At 39.0% G+C, this 21489-nt stretch overlaps 3 protein-coding genes across 8 annotated transcripts; 2 read left to right on the plus strand and 1 right to left on the minus strand.

The window, feature by feature from the left end:
- The first annotated feature begins 3068 nt into the window (after positions 1-3068).
- On the plus strand, positions 3069-7224 carry LOC123876683 (gustatory and odorant receptor 24). The gene is made up of 5 exons (XM_045922977.1): positions 3069-3682; positions 4475-4732; positions 5421-5699; positions 6370-6531; positions 7023-7224. Exons 1-5 carry the CDS (start codon positions 3152-3154, stop codon positions 7221-7223), a joined length of 1431 nt encoding a protein of 476 aa, XP_045778933.1. The 5' UTR covers positions 3069-3151; the 3' UTR covers position 7224.
- A 1046-nt stretch (positions 7225-8270) lies between these two features.
- LOC123876685 (hsp90 co-chaperone Cdc37) lies at positions 8271-11245 on the plus strand. The gene is made up of 5 exons (XM_045922979.1): positions 8271-8449; positions 8583-9149; positions 9570-9685; positions 10140-10329; positions 10663-11245. The coding sequence occupies exons 1-5, from the start codon at positions 8417-8419 to the stop codon at positions 10876-10878; spliced, it is 1122 nt and encodes a 373-aa protein (XP_045778935.1). The 5' UTR covers positions 8271-8416; the 3' UTR covers positions 10879-11245.
- A 2304-nt stretch (positions 11246-13549) lies between these two features.
- LOC123876752 (regulator of gene activity) lies at positions 13550-21285 on the minus strand. Of its 6 annotated transcripts, none has more exons than XM_045923095.1 (9): positions 20787-21283; positions 19374-19658; positions 18758-18941; positions 18355-18525; positions 17052-17084; positions 16240-16444; positions 15058-15222; positions 14577-14712; positions 13550-13682 (listed from the first exon to the last, which is right to left on the minus strand). In XM_045923095.1, exons 2-9 carry the CDS (start codon positions 19656-19658, stop codon positions 13608-13610), a joined length of 1254 nt encoding a protein of 417 aa, XP_045779051.1. In that variant the 5' UTR covers positions 20787-21283; the 3' UTR covers positions 13550-13607. The 6 variants fall into 6 exon arrangements, with proteins under 6 accessions (XP_045779051.1, XP_045779050.1, XP_045779052.1 ...); XM_045923094.1 differs by having other exon boundaries at positions 18349-18525; XM_045923096.1 differs by having other exon boundaries at positions 18349-18525; positions 19374-19643; positions 20787-21281.
- Positions 21286-21489: the final 204 nt, after the last annotated feature.

Consider the following 21489-nt stretch of genomic DNA (forward strand, 5'->3'; position numbering starts at 1 on the left):
TTCAGTTTTCGAACAGTATGGGCTAAATAAAATGAGATTGCATAGGCAAGTAGGTAGGTAGGTACACTGGAAGTGTCTACATTAAGCTAGCAAAGTGCCAATTTAGATCGTACTCTAAACTTCTAAAGATAAGCAGAGGGGGTGAAGGGCGACTAATACCGTTTAGCGATAGGCGTTTAAATCTAAATGGTTCGCGCTCTGAGATAGTTGGCTCGTTTATCGTTTAATCTCGCAGCTCCGCGGGGCGCTTGAGAAGCGCGGAATCTAATTGACCTGCATCTTGCCGGGATGATCGATTATTGCGATTTATGAGATTAATTAACAAGAATCTCTGAAACAAACTTAAAATCTTTAAGGTTAAGTTTCCTGCTTAAAAAAAGCAATGCATAGGTGCACGCTGCGTATCTACGTTAAACCACAATTATTATACGCAGCGTTAGAAGAGTGAACTAGTTAGCATCATGTGATGTATTGCTGCCGGACATAGGCCTCTTGTAGGGACTTCCATACGCCACGGTCTTGCGCCGCCTGAATTCAGCGGCTCCCTCTGACTCGTCTGATGTTGTCTGTCGCTGAACGCTGCGCTTCCCGGTGCGAGGTGGCCATTCTAGTAACCTCTATCGATTTTTAGGGTTCCGTACCTCAAAAGGAAAAACGGAACTCTTATAGGATCCCTTCGTTGTCCGTCCGTCCGTCGTGTCCGTACGGCAAGAAAACAATAGGGTACTTCCCGTTGACCTAGAATCATGAAATTTGGCAGGTAGGTAGATCTTAAAGCACAACTAGGTACAGGAATAAATCTGAAAACCGCGAATTTGTGGTCACATCATTTAAAAAAAATTAAAACGTGTTTCAATTTTCAAAGATAACTATACCAAATGGGGTATCATATATTATGAAAGGGCTTACCTGTACATGCTAAAACAGATTTTTATTTATTTTGATGTATAATAAGTAGTTTTTGATTTATCGTGCAAAATGTTGGGAAAGTACCCGAGTACGGAACCCTCAGTGCGCGAGTCTGGCTCGCACTTGGCCGATTTTATCGAACTATGTGCACTGCACATTGCCACTTCAGCTTCACTACCCGTTGAGCTATGTCGGTTACTCTGGTCCTCCATCTCCTCATTTCTGATTTGATCACGTCCATCGCCCGCTGAGTCACTGAGCTTCTTATGAGGTCCACAAGTAGTTAGCGACCATAATTATTATCTCGGGACATGCACTATTCGAAGACTGGTCTTCTAGCACTGAGCTTTGCCCAGCCGAGTTGGATTCGACAACTAACCTCTTTCTCGAAATTAAATCTACATATAGGTAGCAGCTGTAAAAGGAGTAAAAAGAGATATTTAATATAATTTATCTGAGTCACTGGAAAACAGCGTTTTATTATTGGCCACCTCGCTTTATAGTCCATAAAGATCTTCAGATGTTTGTCGGTACAGGTAGTTAGATTTCCTTTTATGTATTGTCGGGCAGGTGTTCTATGGAACATCATATTTTATTACTTGAGTATCTTCACAATAAACTGTGTTTATCGCGAGCTTTATGGTCCCGCGAAGATATTGTAAATTTAAAAACAAAGCAAATTGCAATCACGACTGGCCATCTATTCTATAAACAATTAATATGAATGTGACAAGAAACTCTGGTATATAAAGGAATAATAACTCAAAATTTAAAAAACCCCCGAAACAAAAACCTCTATAAGAAAATTAGAAAAGAGCTGATAACTTTCAAACGACTGAACCGATTTTCCTCAATTATAGCTAAGAACACTCGATCAAGCCACCTTTCAAACAAAGAACACTAAATTAAAATCGGTTCATTCGTTTAGGAGCTACGATGCCACAGACATACAGATACACGCGTCAAACTTATAACACCGCTCTTTTTGGGTCGGGGGTTTAAAAATAACTGCACGGATCCATCAACAACCCAAAGTAAGTTTTTTCGTTCTCCTGTATCTAAAGTTGCTAATTTTGAAATAAGTACCAGTATAAGTACGTAGTGTTAGAACTAAGGAAAGCGACGCGACCTCATGTCGTCTGAGAACGACCATCTAACCACTGACCCAACCATGACAAACCAATGAACCAATAAGATCTAACCATTTTTTTTCGTTTGATTATTATTGAGCCCACAAAGCACAATAACTTCACTGGTGTCACGTAATCATTTTCAAGGATAAGGCTCTTTACGCACTGCAATCCGTTCAGAATTCGAGAATTCTCGGTACGAAGTAGCCGTTGTACGGACTATATTCTGACGGATTGTGCACAAGATTTGAATTTCTTTTTCTGAAACCGAAAATATCTACAACTAGCCGATGCCCGCGACTTCGCCCGCGTGGATTTAGGTTTTCCGAAATCTCGTGGGAACTCTTTGATTTTCCGGAATAAAAAGTAGCCTAACTATGTGCTAATCCAGGATATTATACCTATATCTCCATTCCAAATTTCGGCCAAATCCTTCTAGTAGCTTTTGCGTGAAGGAGTAACAAATATACACACACACATACACACAAACTTTCGCATTTATAATATTAGTGTGAAGTGTGATTCGGAGCGTTGTTCAGGGACCGCTCCTGAAAGGGACAGAATTAGGTACTTACCTACTGTAAACGCTCACGTAGGCACAAAATATGCAAGCAACATCCGTTGAAATCCGTTTCAACTTAGTGTAAAATCACAATCTAGATTCAAACCAAGTTTTTTAGATCGGATTTTTTTTTTTGAATTTGGATAGGATGCAGTGCGTAAAGAGCTTAGGTAGGTACCTACTATTTACTTACTACTTACTTCTTGTAGGTGGTACACTCATTAAAACATTGCAGGAAAATGGTATGTTTACTTTGTACTAAATACCTACAAATAAATAATAGAAAATAGAATTTCAGTCGCCTTCAAGCTTACAAGGTCCCGTTGAAGGTGAAGAACACACTGAAAGTTTAACACGACCATTAAAGCGCTTACGTGGCTACAATTACGTTGTCAGCTATGATGTATTACAGGCTCAGACTCGGCCAGGCACGAAGTATTACAAGCATTTTTCCTTTACAATTCAGTTCGTCCGCTCGCTTTTCATTGGCCCTGATCACTAGCGATACCCACAATAAGAATCCCAGAAAAGTGCGGCCGATTTATCCGAAATGTCTTTATTTACGACCAATATTATGTATCCGACAAAATATATACCTAATGGTTACGCGACTCAAATGGCGGATAAACCAAAGAACAAAATAATATTCCTCGATATCACCCCAGCTCGGACGCCGCACATGAAATCTCCATCAGCCAATTCCATACATCCTTTGAGGAATAACTTAATTGAACCGCAGATTAACCGAGACATAATCTATGAAAATATTAAGCCCGTGTTCTTTTTGTTGCGGGTTTTGGGCGTATTGCCTATTTCGAGGCCGGCGCCGGGAGTAAATCAATTCCAGATCGCATCCCCTTCCATGCTTTATTCTTTTGCGTGCTACATTTGTCTCATCGGTTATGTGCTCTATCTTTCTTTACACAAAGTCCAGATTTTACGCACGGCTGAAGGTAAATTCGAGGAGGCCGTCATTGAATACCTTTTTACCGTGTACCTTTTTCCCATGTTACTGGTTCCTATAATGTGGTATGAGACACGCAAGATCGCTGAAATTCTGAATGGGTGGGTCGAATTTGAGGTAAGATGATATTTTTAACCCCCGACCCAAATAAGAGGGGTGTTATAAGTTTGACGTGTGTATCTGTGTATCTGTCTGTAGCATCGTAGCTCCTAAACTAATGAACCGATTTTAATTTAGTTTTTTTTTTGTTTGAAAGGTGGCTTGATCGAGAGTGTTCTTAGGTATCAGGTAAGTTATCAGCTCTTTTCTAGTTACTGTAACCTTCACTTGTTCGGGGTGTTATAAATTTTTAATTTACACTTGTCTAAGATTAGGTACTTTCTTATGGTAGACGATTCCTGGCGCAGCAGTGCGCGCTGTGATCTTAAAAGTTCTGGATTCGATTCCTGGCTAGCAAAATAATTTCTATTTGTAGTTATTACTGTCACACAGACAGGGAGGCTTCGGTCGGGACTGGTTACCGTCCTACCCGCAAAACTGTGTGGAAATGTTTAGGGGGTATCTTCTTTGTCGTGTCACTCTTGACAGAGCGGTCGTGGTCATCATGAAGCAACGTCTTTGAGGGCAGATGTTACACGCCTCACGAGCATTCGCCACTTCTCCCTGCTGGCTGACAGCCTGGTACACTCGTGCAAGGGACCGCCCACAGCAGCTTTAATTTGGTCGGTCCATCGCATGGGCGACCTTCCTCGCCCATGCGATGGTTTAATAAAACTGCCATGTATCCCTTCCAGGTTTCCAATTTCCACCTTAGTACACTAATTAGGTACCTACTTCATAACAAGTGAAATTGCAGGCTCAAAAAATATACCTACTTGTGTAGAAAGTAAACAAATTAAATATTTGCAGGTATGCTATAAAAAGTTATCTGCTAACGTACTTCCTGTAAAGTTGTATAAGAAAGCTCTGGCAATAGCTGTAATAATCCCCATACTGTCCACCAGCTCTGTGGTCATCACGCACGTCACTATGGTAGATTTCAAAGTGATGCAAGTTATTCCATATATTTTCCTGGAAATTCTGACCTATATTCTTGGAGGATATTGGTATCTTCTATGTGAAACATTGAGCGTATGCGCTAGTGTGCTGGCTGAAGATTTTCAAAGGGTATGTATGAATGTAGTGTTAAATAAGTTGAATTTGTCCAATTTTCAAGTAGTCCATTTTCAATTAGGTACTTGCAAAAAAATGAGAATTACATTTTTTGTGCTAAGTACATTAAAAAAAACTGAAAAACGCATCATGACTAGCACCCTACAGGGTGACTATCACAATCGCAATGTTATAAGAACAACTTCCGTACTAGCCTTCCTAGCTAGGGATAATTTAGAACTCCTTCACACTAGCGTTTCTCCAGCGTTCCCGTTCGACGAATGTATGTCACCGCGACTACGCGACGCGCTTCGTAAATACAGATCGTTGAGTGCGTTGCGCAGACCCCGTTTGATCACTTTATTGTTTTGGTATATTGTTATTAACAAAATGGATTCCGACAGGAAACTCTTAATGTTGGATATGTTGTTAAAAAGAAAACTATTATGAAACGAACGAATAAAAAATAAGTTAAAAGGCTATGGGAGGGACCCCTTAAGGAATTTGCGACCAAGTGAAAGTGTTTATTTTGTTCTATATTTTAAACATATTTAAAATAATAGCTACAAATATACATGATGTTATCAGAGTGTGTAAGTCGCGGTGTTTATGCTGCGCATACGTTCGGCGGATGCCTAGGCACGCCAGAGAAACGCAAGTGTGTACCTAGGGGTTCATATAACAAATATTTTCTCATTTTTAGGCGCTCCGTCACATAGGACCTGCAGGAAAAGTGGCGGAATACCGTGCCCTGTGGCTGCGATTAAGCAAATTGGCTCGAAACACCGGCATCGCGAACTGTTACACGTTTACCTTTGTCAATCTTTACCTTTTCCTTATAATCACCTTATCTATATACGGCCTCCTTAGTCAAATCTCAGAAGGCTTCGGCGTGAAAGACATTGGGCTGGCGGTGACCGCGTGCTGCAGCATTTTTCTCCTGTTTTTCATCTGTGATGAGGCGCACTACGCATCTCAAAACGTTAGTTCCAAAGTTATGCAATAGGTAAGGACATTTAGTAGGTACTAGTTCAGTGAATAAGGATGGGTTCATTTGTGTATGATCGCAATGTAGGTAGGTAGGTATACACAATGCGAACATCAAACGCAGCGTCAGTATAAGTACATGGCATGCTCACCAAAACTTTCTCGTTTAAAGGAATCTTTAAATCATATTATTCTCCGACTCATTTCCGATTACTTTGCACCTTCTATTTTGCTTTCAAAACCATTTATCGAAATAATATAAAAAGAAAAATCTTGTCACACTGTCTGACCTATCAACGCCCAGCTTAAATTCTTGGACCAAATTTTTTTGTTATTTTATCAATTCTGTGGGAACTCCATTTTCCGAGATAAAAAGTATCCAACGTTCGTTACAGGGTTGTAACCGATTTTGATAGAGATATCCTGTACCCGTCAAAATTGGTTAAACAGATGGGGCGTGAAAAGCTAGTAGACACACACACACACACTTTAGAATTTATATTACTAGTAGGGATTTGTTATTAAGTAACTAATATTTTTGGCTGGGCATTGCGGTTGATGAGTCAGACAGTGAGTGAGTCAGGACTTTTCTTTTTCCATTAGATCACGTTTACATTGCGGGTTGTCTGTATTTCAAATACTAAAGGCTAAGTGTAAATTTTCAGGTTCGTACTAATTTCCAAAAGAAACTACTGATGGTGGAATTGTCGTGGATGAACACGGACGCACAGACCGAGGTGAACATGTTCCTGCGAGCCACCGAGATGAATCCCTCGCAGATAAGCTTAGGCGGTTTCTTCGACGTCAACCGGAACCTATTCAAATCGGTAATCTACTCTACCTTTCTAGGATTCCGTAAAAAAGGATCCAGATATATTTTTTTTAAAGAATATTAGCCATGCTAATCATGACTAATACTGCCTTTTCCCCTCCAATTAAGCGTAAAGCTTGTGCCAGACGTGGGTACGACAATAGTGCAACGGATGGGGTTTCAACCGCCGACCTTTCGGAATTCAGTCCGCTCCTCAACCGTTGAGCTATCGAGGCTCTATATTTATAGGATCATTAATTTAGTTTTCTGTCTGTCTGTGAAGACCCGTCAAGGGTATCAAACCTTAAAGAGTACTTCCCATTAACCTCAAATCATGTTTGGCAGGTAGCAATGTCCTAGTATAATATAAAGAAAAATGCGGAATTTGTGGTTAGGTACGTACACCACAAAAAAAGTTAAAAGTGTTACTTCTCTTACGATGGTAATTGGTATGGAATCCTTTGTGTGCGAGTCAGACTCACACTTTACCGGATTTTTTTTCTACAGCTCCTAGCTACAATGGTGACTTATCTCGTCGTACTACTGCAGTTCCAAATCAGTATCCCCGATGACTCACATACAGATAACATGGAAAATGAAGAAAGGCCATTCAATTATACTACTGGGACAACTGAATCTACCACAGCCACCACCACTTTAGCTACTACCATCCTGGCAACACTAGCTAGGAAGAAAAAGAAAAACTAGCGTGTACATCTCGTAGATTTTTTTATATTTTTGATTTGTAGATATTAATTATTTTTGCTAATATAATAAAAATACCTAATAAAGATGTTTACTATTTTATTGTAAGCTGTGAAGCATTATCATCATAATGACCAACGCATCGCCGGCTCACTACTGAGCACGGGTCTCCTCTTAGAATGAGAGCTTTGGGGTCATAGTCTGGGCCCAGTGCAGATTGCCAGGACAGACACCATTGAGAACATTGTGAAGAACTCTCAGTCATGCAGGTTTCCTCTCAACGTTTTCCTTCACCGTTAAAGCAAGTGTTATAATTAAGTACCTACCTACTTAAAACGCACAAAACTCCTAAAGTTAGAGGTGCGTGCCATGTGCGTGCCCAATATTGAAACTTTGACCTCCGAATAGTAGGAACTTAAAAGCCACTGTGTAGACGTGTAGGCTATCGCCTATCGCCGCGTCAAAAAAATATCGTAGGTACTGATTTCAAATTCAAGTAATTAATTACCTAGTTCTTTGAAATCGATATTCACTATCGAATTACTAATTAAAATAATTGATAGTATATTCTTAACCTAACGGACTATATCCACACCGAAATGTATTATACAAGACCTTTACAAGACCGCTAGATAAGGTAGGCATGTAGCTAGTCCAGCGAAAGGTCAGTGTTATCCACCCAACGACGACGTTCCGTTTTGCCATCAGTCCTCACGATACACGATCCGTTGGACTTCGTCTGTGATGGCGTTTGCTGGCGCGCGTGCTGTGCTTGTTTGGAGTGTTTTTTTTTTGTTAAGAGTGGCTGGTTTTTGTGTTAGTTGGTGTTTTGTGGTGGTGGAACTGACTGGGAAGCGCTCTAAAGGGGCGCCGCGCGTATGTCGGCGGGCGCCGGCGCAGACGGAGTCCATACTTGTATAAATTCAATAACTTGAAAATATCACAAACTTGACATTGGCTAATCAGAGTAAAGCCAGATTTAAAGAAAAAAAAACGATCCCTCTACCATAGACAAATGTCAGAATATTCGAGATAATTGTCAAAGTCAACCTGACATTTATTATTAAAATAATTATCGCTGCCCTACAATTTTTATTACAAATCAAAAACGCCTATCCTGCCGTATTATTTAAGATTTCGTTGAAACTAAAAATTAAGTTATTAATTAGCACAGGTAACCGAGATTATTAGCAGAAATGGTGGACTACAGCAAATGGAAAGATATCGAAGTAAGTGTCAAGTCCTTAAAAGGGTTATTTGTAATGTCAACAATAGTTTCCAACTGGAATGCCAAGTTTTCCTAACATTCCTGCAATTATTTTTGTTTCAATCTCTGATAAAAGTTGCATGATTTTTGTATAGATCTCGGATGACGAGGATGAAACGCATCCAAACATTGACACTCCATCACTCTTCCGGTGGCGGCATCAAGCTCGCGTGGAACGTATGGAAGAAAGGAAACGTGAAAAAGAAGAACACGAACAACGAAAAGCCGAGGTTATAAGAAAGGTTGCTGAAACTAAGCAGAAAATAGCACAAGTCGAACCAAACAGCCCCGATTTGGAATCGTTAAAAAAAGCACTTGCTGAATTAGAGAAGGAAGAACAAGAGATACAAAAGAAAGAGGATGAATTACGCAAGAAAGAAAAGAAAACTCCTTGGAATGTTGACACGATAAGTGAGCCTGGTTTCACTAAAACAATCATAAACACAAAGGCATTACGACCGAGGGAGGAAAATTTAACTGAAGAGGAAAAAGAGGCCAGAATGAGAAAGTTTATAAATGATAACGAGAAGTTGCTGAAACAGTTTGGTATGCTGCGCAAGTATGATGACTCAAAACAGTTTTTGCAGCAACACAGTCAGCTGGTTTGTGAAGAGACGGCCAACTATCTTGTCATTTGGTGTATAAACTTGGAAATGGAAGAGGTAATAATATAATATTGTTATCTCTTATACAACCTAGCATCAAATTTTTTTTAGCATCCAAGCCTAGCATCTAGCATTTGTTTTTTACAAACTTTGAAACAAAAAATGATGAGATTTCAAAGATTACTTAAAAACATTTTCTTTTGTGAGATCAGTTCAGTACTAACACACATATTTAACTGTTTATCAAGTAATGAGGTTGAGTATACATTTTTTGGAGCTCTAGAGCAACCCTCAACCAATACCAGTTCTCAATTGTCTAAGTTCCCTAAAAATAGATTATTATAGGTACTTAAAATGATAAAAATCCTCAATTTTTACTTCCACTTAAGTACTGGCTATAGTTTCTGATCCCTGCATAGTGTTGATAGTTTACCATCTATTTTATACTTTGACTTGAGAATAATGTTATGCTTTCAGAAACATGACCTGATGCAACATGTGGCTCACCAGACTATCTGCATGCAGTACATCCTGGAGCTGTCTAAACAATTGGATGTGGATCCTAGAGCCTGTGTGGGATCATTCTTCTCCAGGTACTTCTTCTTTGTTAGCCCTTATTTATCCATTGTTGGACAAAGGCCTCCTCACATGCACACCATTCTTCTCTGTGTTGGGCGAGCCTCCGCTAAGTTTTTTTCGCAAGCTTGGTGATGTCATCGGACTAGCGGGATGGTTAACCTACCAACATTTCTCCTTCCCGTATGTGACCCATTCCAGTAGCAAATGAGTTTATCGGTTTGCTAGGTACGATAAAATCTATTTCTAATGAGTACAAAACTTTGATTGTCTGTTATAGTGTGTGCAAAACAAAAAGTTCAATCTAGACGACACAAGGGGTACTGTACATTAAACAAAGAGATATCTCAGCCAGGCTTTTGTTTATTGACTCCCTTATAGGTATGAAGTTGAGTTAAAACCTGGAATAAACTAACAAAAGTTCTTTACTACCATGATATGACAAAAAGTTGTGTAAACTGTTTGTTACAGAATCCAAATAGCAGAAAAAACTTACAAAGACTCATTTGATGATGAATTAGAGCAGTTCAAAGCTAGAATCAAGAAGAGAGCAGCAGAGAAGATTCAAGAGGCCATCCGCGAGCAGGAGGAAGAGGAGAGGAAGGCCAGGCTTGGACCTGGAGGGCTGGACCCTGTTGAAGTTTATGAGGAATTACCTGATGTAAGTAATTTATCATATGTAAGTTATTTATTAAAAATTGCAGAATAATTAAATTCTAATTGCAGCAAGTGACAGCTTCCATCTTTTTAGTGTTAATAATATGTACTCAACAACTTAAATGAATACCTACTACATATTAATATGTTTCCCCGATGTGCAAATCTAAAATCACTAAACATCACTTAAGGTGTAAATGATTCTTGTTCTTATTTAAACTGAATTTCTATTGAGGAGTAAATGTTTTATACAATATGCTACATGGGATATGTTATTCATTTCAAAATATTTTGGGTGATACCCATTGCATTTTTAACCATATTAAATCACTTACAGGAGCTGAAAAAATGTTTTGATGCCCAAGATGTACCAATGCTACAAGCGACCATAGCGAAAATGCCAGAACAAGAAGCTATTTACTACATGAAGAGATGCGTAGACTCGGGCCTATGGGTTCCAGGAAAGAATGATGAGGAACCAACGATGAAGGAAAATGCTACTCCCGAGCAGAAGAAAGATTCTCCTTCAGTTAGCACTGATGATTTAGACTGATCGATTTAATAATGCCTTTTATTTTGTTTAAGATATTTAGTTTTTGTGTTTAGGGGAATGCCACGAGTGATTTACTTATTTATTTCCAAATTATTGCAAAAGTCTGAAAATCAAGATAGATGGTGATATGTGACGCCAATGAAAAGAGAGCCAGTGCGTGCCAGACCTTTGTTATTTTATAAAAGCTGAAAGTTTCTCTGTGTATTGTCTCCAGCACAGGGACACCTAAGATGCCACTTGCATCTTAAGAGGGGTCTCTCCGTCACTCGCTCCATACAAACGTAGTTCGTCTCATTGGAATACTAAGCAATCATACTCAATGGAATTTTGTAGAAACGTTCCAGGAACTATCTATGCCTGTGGTTTTCCAGTTTTCCGTTAAAATATTTGGTTTCAAAGTTACGCGGTCTTAAAATTCACCTACAAATCTTTGAGCCCCTGTAATTTTAAAACTACATATTTTTAGAAAAATCTAAAGCACCACAGGCACAGATACTAGTTTCTAGAGTATATCTGCATTTTATGGACTTTGGTTGCTTAATATTCAAATGAAATTGGGGCTACGATCGTATGGAGTAAGTGACGGAGAGAGCCCTGTTAAAGGTTCCAGTTTCCATTGAATACAAAAATATGATTCGCTCGTGAATTCCTCGTAAAGGCTAGTTCAGACATACGGAAAACGCATAACTGCGGTAAAATATACCGTGTATTATTATGGATATGCATGAGAGGCAAGGTAACATACATGATATTATATTTGCAAGTTCACTGTAAGAAAAACTAATATGAAGACGCTATTTACCTAGATGAAATCCGCGCGTATTCCGTCGTGTCTGAACTTGCCCTTAACTATACGTACTGTGTATTATTAAGTCCTTCAGATTTGAACAGAAAGTTTTAAGATATAATTTTATTACTTTAATAGTATTTACAGGCTAGATGTTACTTTCTGTCAAACCTATTATATAATATAGTTCAAAGAAATCAGTTTCCCAGTCACAATAATATTATGTACATAAAAACACCAATACTAACTTTGAGCAATAAACATAAGCCTATGTTATTTTCATGTTGTTTTAATTTTAGAACTTTGTCCAGAAGAGGCGGGTTCGCCGCATATATCGTCTCACGCGAATAAAATTCATACGACGAGATAGGGGCGCTTTTACATCGCGTCCACAAGGCATTCACACTTACTCTAATAATATTATTAAGGCGAAAGTTTGTGTGTGTGTATGTTTGTTACTCTTTCACGCAAAAACTACTAGACGGATTTGGCTGAGAAATGGAGATAGCCTATACCCTGACTTAACACATAGGCTACTTTTATCCCGGAAAAGAGTTCCCACGTGATTAAAAAATTGGTTGTCTGTAAAGTCGGTTTACTGACGATAGTTGAACGTGACAACAAAGGCCGATTGTGCTTCTTTGTCGCTCGTTCCGCGCTCTCGCTTGCACTTCAAGCCTTACATGAAACGCCTCAGAGCGAGGTAACGCAGCATGAGTTATGTTTTTTCGTGCGTGCAGCCGGCTCTATCGAATTATAAGACGTTGTCACGTCAAAAACCTGTTTAGGTATCCACGCGAACGAATACGCACGGTAAAATTGTTACCGCCAGGCTAAACTAGTGCGGGGTTGGTTGCGTCGTTTGCGCGATGGTAGTAGTTTTACCCTAACGTTTAGGAATTTGCCCTAAATTATTTCGGAATATCCTGATTAAGGGCCGGCGCACATATGGCGGAGCGCAGCGCAGAGCATGCCCGCGAAGTTTTCTAATCGCGTGACACATTATGCAAATTTCTACCAGAGAATGCGCGAGCACGCGCGAGACTGCGCGCAGATGCACAATTGATTTTAGATATTTCAATGAGGACAATGTCGATAATATTTTGACTGTGAAAAATGCTCTGCGCTGCGCTCTGCCATATGTGCGCCGGCCCTTAGGCGGTATTATCATCACTTCATATTTTAAAAAAAAACTGGGATAGTGCGAGTCGGCATTGAACATGAAGGGTTCCGTATCATCGTAAAAAAAATAACACTAATATTATTTGAGATGTAACCAAATTCACGGTTTCCGGATTTTTCCTTTCATTTGTGCTATAAGAACTACCTACCTGCCTATCATGAGTCTCGGTCAACGGGACGTACCCTATAGGTTTCTTGACACACAGACAAACGACAAAGTCATAAAGATTTCTTTTTCCTTTTAAGGTACGGAACTTTAAAAATATGAAATGGTGATTTTACGGCAATCAAATGCCAATCTAACACCCGTATTCACAAACGTTACTATGAGGTCTCATAGTGCGCTCGAACGCAGTGTCCGTTCCACCAATCAGATGACTGTGTCACGTCAATTTACAATGATCTGATTGGTGGACCCTACACTATGCGTTCGAGCGCACTGTGAGACCTCATAGTAATGATTGTGAATACGGGTACAAACCCTTACTATTAATAATAATTAGTATTCTGAACAGAGTCTTAGTAGACTTTAGTTGTTGATTCAGCCCGGCTAGCATGGGCAGTAGATAAAAATTATATCCCCGATTATATCCACTGATTTATATGACATCAGTGGATAAAATCGGGGTATATAATTTTTATCTACTGCCCATGCTAGCCGGGCAGGAGCTGGTAGGAAATAAGAGAGTAAATAAAAGCGGGTAGTTTTAACTTGTACTTTTTATATAACAAAACTACAATAGGTGCGAGGCGCGGGCCGCTACGTGAGCACGTGCGGCGGCAGTTGCGGTCGGCCCTCTAGCTTGCTGTAGTCTAAGTGGAATTCTTTCGCCACCTGAAACGACAAAAAAACTAAATATAAAGCATACTTTTTTGGTTTTTTAGGGTTCCGTAGCTCAAACGGAAAAACGGAACCCTTATAGGATCACTTGGTTGTCTATCAAGAAAACCTATAGGGTACTTCCCGTTGACTTACTCAGACTTGGGCGCGTTTGGAACCCTTGTAGCTTTAGTTTTAAGTAACGTAATTAATTATCACCACTATATCGTACAAGTTTAACAATTTCGACCATCAAAAGGAGTACAATTGTACCTACTTTGAATAAATGATTTTGACTTTGGCTTTGACTTAGAATCATGAAATTTAGCAGGTAGGTAGGTCTTATTTCACAAGTAAAGGGGAAAATCCGAAAACCGTGAATTTGTGGTTACATCAAAAAATAAATTAAAGTGATACTATAAGGGTTCCGTTTTTCCTTTTGAGGTACGGAACCCTAAAAATGGACAGGGACATATTAATTGCTCTTTGTGTGAACGGTCATGTCAAAAGTACGGTGTGCCGTAGAACAAGTCAATCAAGCAAGACAATTCATCTTACTGCTTCCTAAAGTGCAAGCACAAATAATTTAAATTGGCAATTTTCCATATTCTAATTTTTTACAACAATCAAACGAATGTATAGATTAGGTATGTCACAATCCAGAACGTGCGCCTAACGCCAAACATTAAAAGCAAAGACAGTCAGTTGTCTGACACCTTTCTACAACGCTGCAACGCATAACAAAACAAATGTGTATCACACATAATTCAGCACGGTGCGAAGTCTCAATTTCGGCATGTTATCTCAGTATCACCGCCACCAATACTTGGAATCGCCGCAGACCTTCTTCTCCATGTGATACCTCATGGAGAAGGTCTGCGGTTGTGCCTACCGACAACAGGAGCTTACCTTTCTCCAATTGTGCGCGTCAAAGAAGTAGTAAGTGCCGCGCTCGTACGTGGACGTCTTCTCCACCATGGGCATGCCGGGCGCCTGCGAGATCCACACCTTCTCCTCCATGTGATACCTCCACTCGCGGTTGTATCTACCGACCACAGGGAAAATCATACTGTTATTATTACACCACAGATCACATGAACGCTAAACAACTGTCTTTTTTAAAGAGTCACCTGCCCGGCTAGCATGGGCAGTAGATAAAAATTATATCCACTGATTTCTATGACATCAGTGGATATAATCGGGGGATATAATTTTTATCTACTGCCCATGCTAGCCGGGCTGGACCCTAGGAATTTAATAAGTAACAGTGCCACAATCTGCAGCACATGGCAAACAAAGCAACAGAAGAGATTCAAAACAAGACAATCAATAAGTCTTCCTTATATCAATTGGTCGTTTGGACCCAATAGGTTCAATAAGTGACACTTACAGCTCCGCCGCAGCCGCTATCTGCAGCACGTCGCCCACGAAGCAGTAGAAGAGGTAAAACAACAGGTCTTCCTTATATCGACTCAGTCGCAGCGGCGCCAGCTTTTCTCTGATCGACCCGTTTATCAGATACTCGGGTGGCACGTGGTAGTCCATATCTTGTGGCCTGCATTGATAGATCATTCTATACTATAGAATAGAGCAGGGGTCTCCAAACTACGGCCCGCCAATGCCACCAATCCGGCCCGCGACAGCTTAAAACTAGTGTCATCAATCTGGCCCACGACAGCCAATTTTTTTATTGTTATTGTTTTATTGCTATTGATAAGTTGAAGAAGAAAACACATAATGATAATTACCTACTCGGTTTTATTTACTTGCAAGGAAAAACTTAACCACAGAAATGATGACGCAGAATACTTATATTATGTTCAAATAATACGAGAGTAAGGTTAAACACGTTTATTGAGCTTGGTAGCACATGACGCATCATAATTATATCAGATGTTTTTTATGTACCCACTTGTATTGATCTTTTTTACAAAAAGGTAAACAAATGGTGTGACTTCGTCTGCGATGGCGTTTGCTGGCGCGCGTGCTGTGCTTGTTTGGAGTGTTTTTTTTTTTGTTAAGAGTGGCTGGTTTTTGTGTTAGTTGGTGTTTTTTGGTGGTGGAACTGACTGGGAAGCGCTCTAAAGGGGCGCCGCGCGTATGTCGGCGGGCGCCGGCGCAGACGGAGTCCATACTTGTATAAATTCAATAACTTGAAAATATCACAAACTTGACATTGGCTAATCAGAGTAAAGCCAGATTTAAAGGAAAAAAAAAAACAAATGGTGTAGATTCCATATATGACAACTTAACTGAAGTATCTAAGCTTAATCATATAAATAATAAATAACTTTAAGTAATTGAAATCCAAAAAAAGCGTATATTTGCGACTAGTCTAGCTAGAAATATATAAATATAACTAATTTAGAAAAATGGAACAAATGAGAAAAAAAAGTGTTATTTTTGTATGTGTACAGAACCCTTCGTGTGCGAGTCTGACTCGCACTTCGCCAATTTTGATAACTCTCAAATCATTTTTTGCAGTTGACAGTTTTTTAGATATAGGAGGGCAATATAGCTGAACGCAGGCAGTCCAACTTTGGCAAGTTTTTAGAAGTCCAAAGTAAGTTACCTGCAGGGTGTATCCGCCCAAGGTCCAGCAAAGGTAAGGTACAGATTGTCCGGGGAATTTAAATTAAGACCGAGCGCGGTGAGATCCTGGCCCAGCGCGAGTGAAACAAGGCTGGGGTCCGATTCCGCTGCTCGGATGAACGTCAATAGTCCGACTATGCCAAATTGGTTAGCAATCATTGTCTCTGGTATATTCGACACTTTGCCTGTGAAATTTCAACCAAATTAAGAACTATAAACCAAAGCATATAAATGTTGGGCTACATTTTTTCAACAAAAGCACAGATAAACCATCTAAAAATTATGTACATTTATTTTTAATAAGAAAGAAATTTCTCTGGAACTGGACCTACATATTTAAATTTAAAATCGGTTTATGTGGTTTAAAAGACTTACAAAACTTAGCGATTTACAAAAGACGATTTTTTAACTTTTTTCGATGATATCAATAATCCAAAGGAAAAGATTATTAACATTGGATTATTTGCTTACATTTTGCTATAAATTGAATAAAATATTTTCTCAGTTAAATAATAACCCTTTTACATTATTTAAATTTTACTACTATGTAGTTACAAGCACGAATGTACAGATAAAGCTGGATCGAGCGTTCCTAATACCTACTTGAAGCAAATAACAACTATCGCTATCCCACTTTGACTGCCAAGCGAGAGCGAGAGGTCCTCTCGGGCACCATTGGTGTCCCATCTCTCCCAGTAGGTATTGACGAGCGCTCGATGCATATTTATTATACATTCACATGGTTACAAGAAATATAATTCAAACATTTCTAGCCTAATGAAAAATACACACCATAGTATTCCATATGAGCTCCTTGACTGATAACTTTTGGGACAGAAAAATGAAATGTTTTTATTGCATTCTAATACAGCTACAGAGACACACACACACCAAATATTAACATACTATTAAAAGAAGCATTAGTCATATAACATAATAATTGATATTCTGGGAATACTTGTTGAATCAATATTTTTTTTTTTTATAATTGGGCATATAAATGCTAGCAAATGTTGACTGGGAATACAATATTTGGCACATAAGGATAAGTATTTAGTAAAAAGTCCAAAATGGTTTATAGTATTTTTATACACAAGAACAATAAAAAGGAAATATTTCAAAATTTAATTTATTTAACCACTATTTTATTATTTAGTTAATTTCATAATTATAATATTGTGGTATTATGGTCGATAGAGAAACATTTTTTAGTTCATAACAGATTCGTAAACATTGTATGAAAGCAGGTGATACTTTGCAAATGTGCCATCAAGTTTGTCTGTTTAGCAGATTAAAATAAAATAAGCTATGGTTAAAACATAATATCAGCTAATCATACTTTTCAGTACTTGAGGGTTAGATAAATAAAAACAATATTTTACAGAAAGAGATGAAATGACAGATCTTTAATTAATAGGATAATGTAAGGGTACAATTAAGATGTTAAAATAGCTTTCACAAACTATCACCACTGGTTACTAAACTCACCATCAAGCGAAGTTTGTATGCAGTCTGCACAGATTTGTCGGGCATGTGCGATCTTACCAACATACTTAGTATATACTCACCATCAGGTGAAATCCATGGCACTGTGCGCGGATGTCCCCTGAGGACATTATGGTGTGTATATGATGCTTATCGTCCGGCGATGCCTATATGCCCTTGCGCAAGGTTTCGTCGGGCTCGTGCGATCCTACTAACATTCTAAGTATACTCACCATCAGATGAAGTCTATGCCACTTCGCGGGGAAGTCCCAGGAAGACATCGTGATGTGTATGACAGATACTCACCTTGAGGTGAACTCTGTATGCCCTTTTTTTTTTTTCGTTTCCAATAAGTCCATATCTGCGATCAGCCCTCCGGCCATAATCAGATTTGGGGAGTTGTTGTATGCCCTTGCGCAAGGTTTTGCTGGGCATGTACGATCCGAGTATTCTCACCACCAGGCTAAATCTATACTACTGAGCAGAGAGGTTCACCAAAGAAATCATGATGTGCATAACAGATAGATACTCATCATCAGGTGAAGTATATAACTGTGCGGGGAAGTCCCCTGAGGACATTGTGGTGTGTATAACAGATACTCACCATCACCATCAGGCGAAGTCTGTATACCCTTGCGCACGGGTTTGTCGGGCGCGTGCGTGTACTCGGCGGGTTTGTCGGGCACGTGCGTGCCCGCAGACGTGCCCGGTAGTGCGGGAAAGTCCTCTGACGACATCGTGAACTCTGACTGTTCCGACGTTGGCTGCTTCACCATACCCACTGGAAACCCAAAAAATAATTAAAAAGTTTGTAAAGTATTTCAAAAAATGGTACTATTGATTATTATTATAGCACTAATTTTAAAACTGTCAAAAGCTGGCAATCAAAAGGACATGAAAGAAATGAAATTCCTTCATATTTTTTTAATATTACACATCCTTGGATCCTGTGATTGCCGTTCTTAGAACTTAGAATCTGGGCTGTACACAATAGACATCGCATGTCTGGTTACCGTAAGGTTTAGAGCCAGGGGGCGGAGGCGCGGCCGTCGGTGCCTGGTCGCCGGCCCCGCGCGCCGTGAGGGAGGGGAACTCGCTGAGGTCCAGCAGCGGCGGCGTCGACGTGTCTCCGCCCTCGCCGAACACAGAATGATAGTTGTTCCCCGCGTTGAACCGAGACAGATTCGCCATACTTGACTGCAAAACAACACAATGATTAATCCATCTGTACATATTGTATAGTACTAGCTGACACAGCCCAGCTTTTCGAAAATGAGTGAGAGGATGGAATTTCCAAAAATCGTTTCTTAGTGAGCCCCTGAAAGGAACCTATTGTCAAAATTTCAAATATCTAATCCACTGTTTAGGCTGTTTGTTGATAAATCAGTCAGTCAGAATAAGTCAATTAAGTTTGTATACCAAATCAAATTTATTAAATCAAAAATTAGTAGCTGTACTACGAGTTGAACAACATGTGTTACAGTCAAACAAGCTCCCAATCCGAAAAGACCAATTCATTATTATAGATAATTCGCATAACCACCCTCATTAATGGATCTCACTCAACGTTTAAGTGCGGAAACCAGCCCAGAGAGAAGAAAGAAAGAAAGAAAGATGGATCTCACTCACCATAGAGTTGGAGTTGGCTTGTGAAAGGGGCGTGGGCATGGGCACGCGGCGGTCCGCGAAGGCGCGCTGACCGAACAGCGTGGAGCGCGACGCCATAGAGGGCGGCGCGCCGCCGGGCATGGCCGTGGCGCGCCCGGGCGACAGCGCGCCGCCGAACGTGGGCGTCACATGCCCCGACACGCCGCCCACCAGCGCCGACCCGACGCGCCCGCCGACCCCGCCGCTTGCTAGGCTTCTAGGGGCTTGTTGGAAATTCAAGTTTGCCATAACCTGCAATATGTCCATCTTATAAAGTTGATTCTGTTCAAGCAGATTACAGTCTATTTGTCCTGCAAAATATAAAAATACAAACATCCACCTCAGTTATTTATAAGTGGTTTCGGTTTGGTCTACAAAATGTGGTGTAAAATTTATGTTCACTTGTAAATAATCTTTATTTATTTTTTCCTATTCTTAAGGTTGGCTGGTAAAGCTCGCGGACATCATCTACGAACAGTAAATATTTATTTCCTTTACATGACCAAAATGTAAAAACCTTCCAATACTTCAATTTCTGCACTGAAGATTCTGTGTCCTGATTTGCTAACTCAGTGTCTCGCGCTGAATGATAGCCACCAAGTTCATTTGACATTTATTTTTAATCTCTTGAAGGTTTTCGATGAAAGATTATTTTAAATATCAGTCAATAAAGCAGCAATGTAGAACCAACCAATGAGTTTTGGGCATTACTCTGTGTTAGACACTGAGTTAGCAAATCACTCAGCTGTATTTTAGAAGAATATGTAACTATAATGTTATATTTATTTGGTTATTTATTGACCACCTCAAAAACAAAAAAATCTATACAAATACTTGGTTAAGTTGCAGATGGTGATAGTAATACTAACATTTCACACTGGAACTTATAACTTTGATACTTCAGAGGTGTCATAAACATGCTTAATCTGCATTCTCATTTATTGAAATGAAAAAGTGCATGAATTAAGTATAAATTTAAACTTCAAATATGACCAGGAATAGATTTGAAATTGAATAAGAGTAAACAAAATGTAAAAGTTTATACAAAGATGAACACTAGTTTATACTTAATCAACCACAAATTAGTATTAATATTGAGGATTTAGTATAGTTTTAAGTTATCTGAATATCTTGAGGGTACAATGATAAAATCAAAGAATCTGATGTTTTTGAATGAAAACAGCTGCATACCAAATTAGCATATTGCTTACAGGTCATAGGGATACTTATTAATACACATTTTACTAAACTTCTATGCTAGATAATAAAATGATAACGATAGTCAATAATAACAAATAACGTATACATTTTAACAAGATATTTATTCGCCTGTCAAACAATGGCGACTGAGACGTTCCAATTTCAGTTCTTCAGCACATAAAATATAATATTTACCTAATATGTTTAAGTCAGTCCCTGGTGCACTAATTCAGTAACCTTATGGTTGGTTCATAATCAAGTCTCTTCCAAGAGAATAAAATAAATCCACTCGATGAAACAAACAAAAGTTTGTTGACTGTTCAATTTATAAGGCAATTTTTCAGCATACAGAATTTTATTCACTGACAGTATTTCTATTGCAGCTTTTCCATGAAACACTGCTATAAAACTCTTAAAACTTTATGCATCTTTACGTGGCTAAAATAAATTATAACAATTTCACTCAGATTTGTCGAACGCCACATTACCCTAAACAACTGGCAGCCATATTGTTAAATGCGGAAACAAGAAATGTATAAATCGTTCACACTACCCACTTTTTTAACATGCATGCACTTTAAAATATGCCTTCACGTGAAATTTATCATAAAATAATATTTTTAATTAAGAATTTTTATCACACTATTTCAATTTTTTGAAATTATTAATTTTACATAATAATAAGGAACTGGTTTGACTATTTCAAGGGAATCGCGATAACAGTGCTACCATATTATTAACAATATTAAAATTCGGGAAAGAGTTTGAATGAAATTGTATAATTTCAAATAAATTTTAAAATAACAAATTGAAGCTATGTTGCATTAATCATTATTACACCTTTTTAACCGACTTCAAAAAAAAGGAGGAGGTTTTCAATTCGTCTGTATGGTTTTTA

The sequence above is a fragment of the Maniola jurtina genome, chromosome 22, assembly GCF_905333055.1.
Source record: "Maniola jurtina chromosome 22, ilManJurt1.1, whole genome shotgun sequence".
Lineage (NCBI taxonomy): Eukaryota > Metazoa > Arthropoda > Insecta > Lepidoptera > Nymphalidae > Maniola > Maniola jurtina.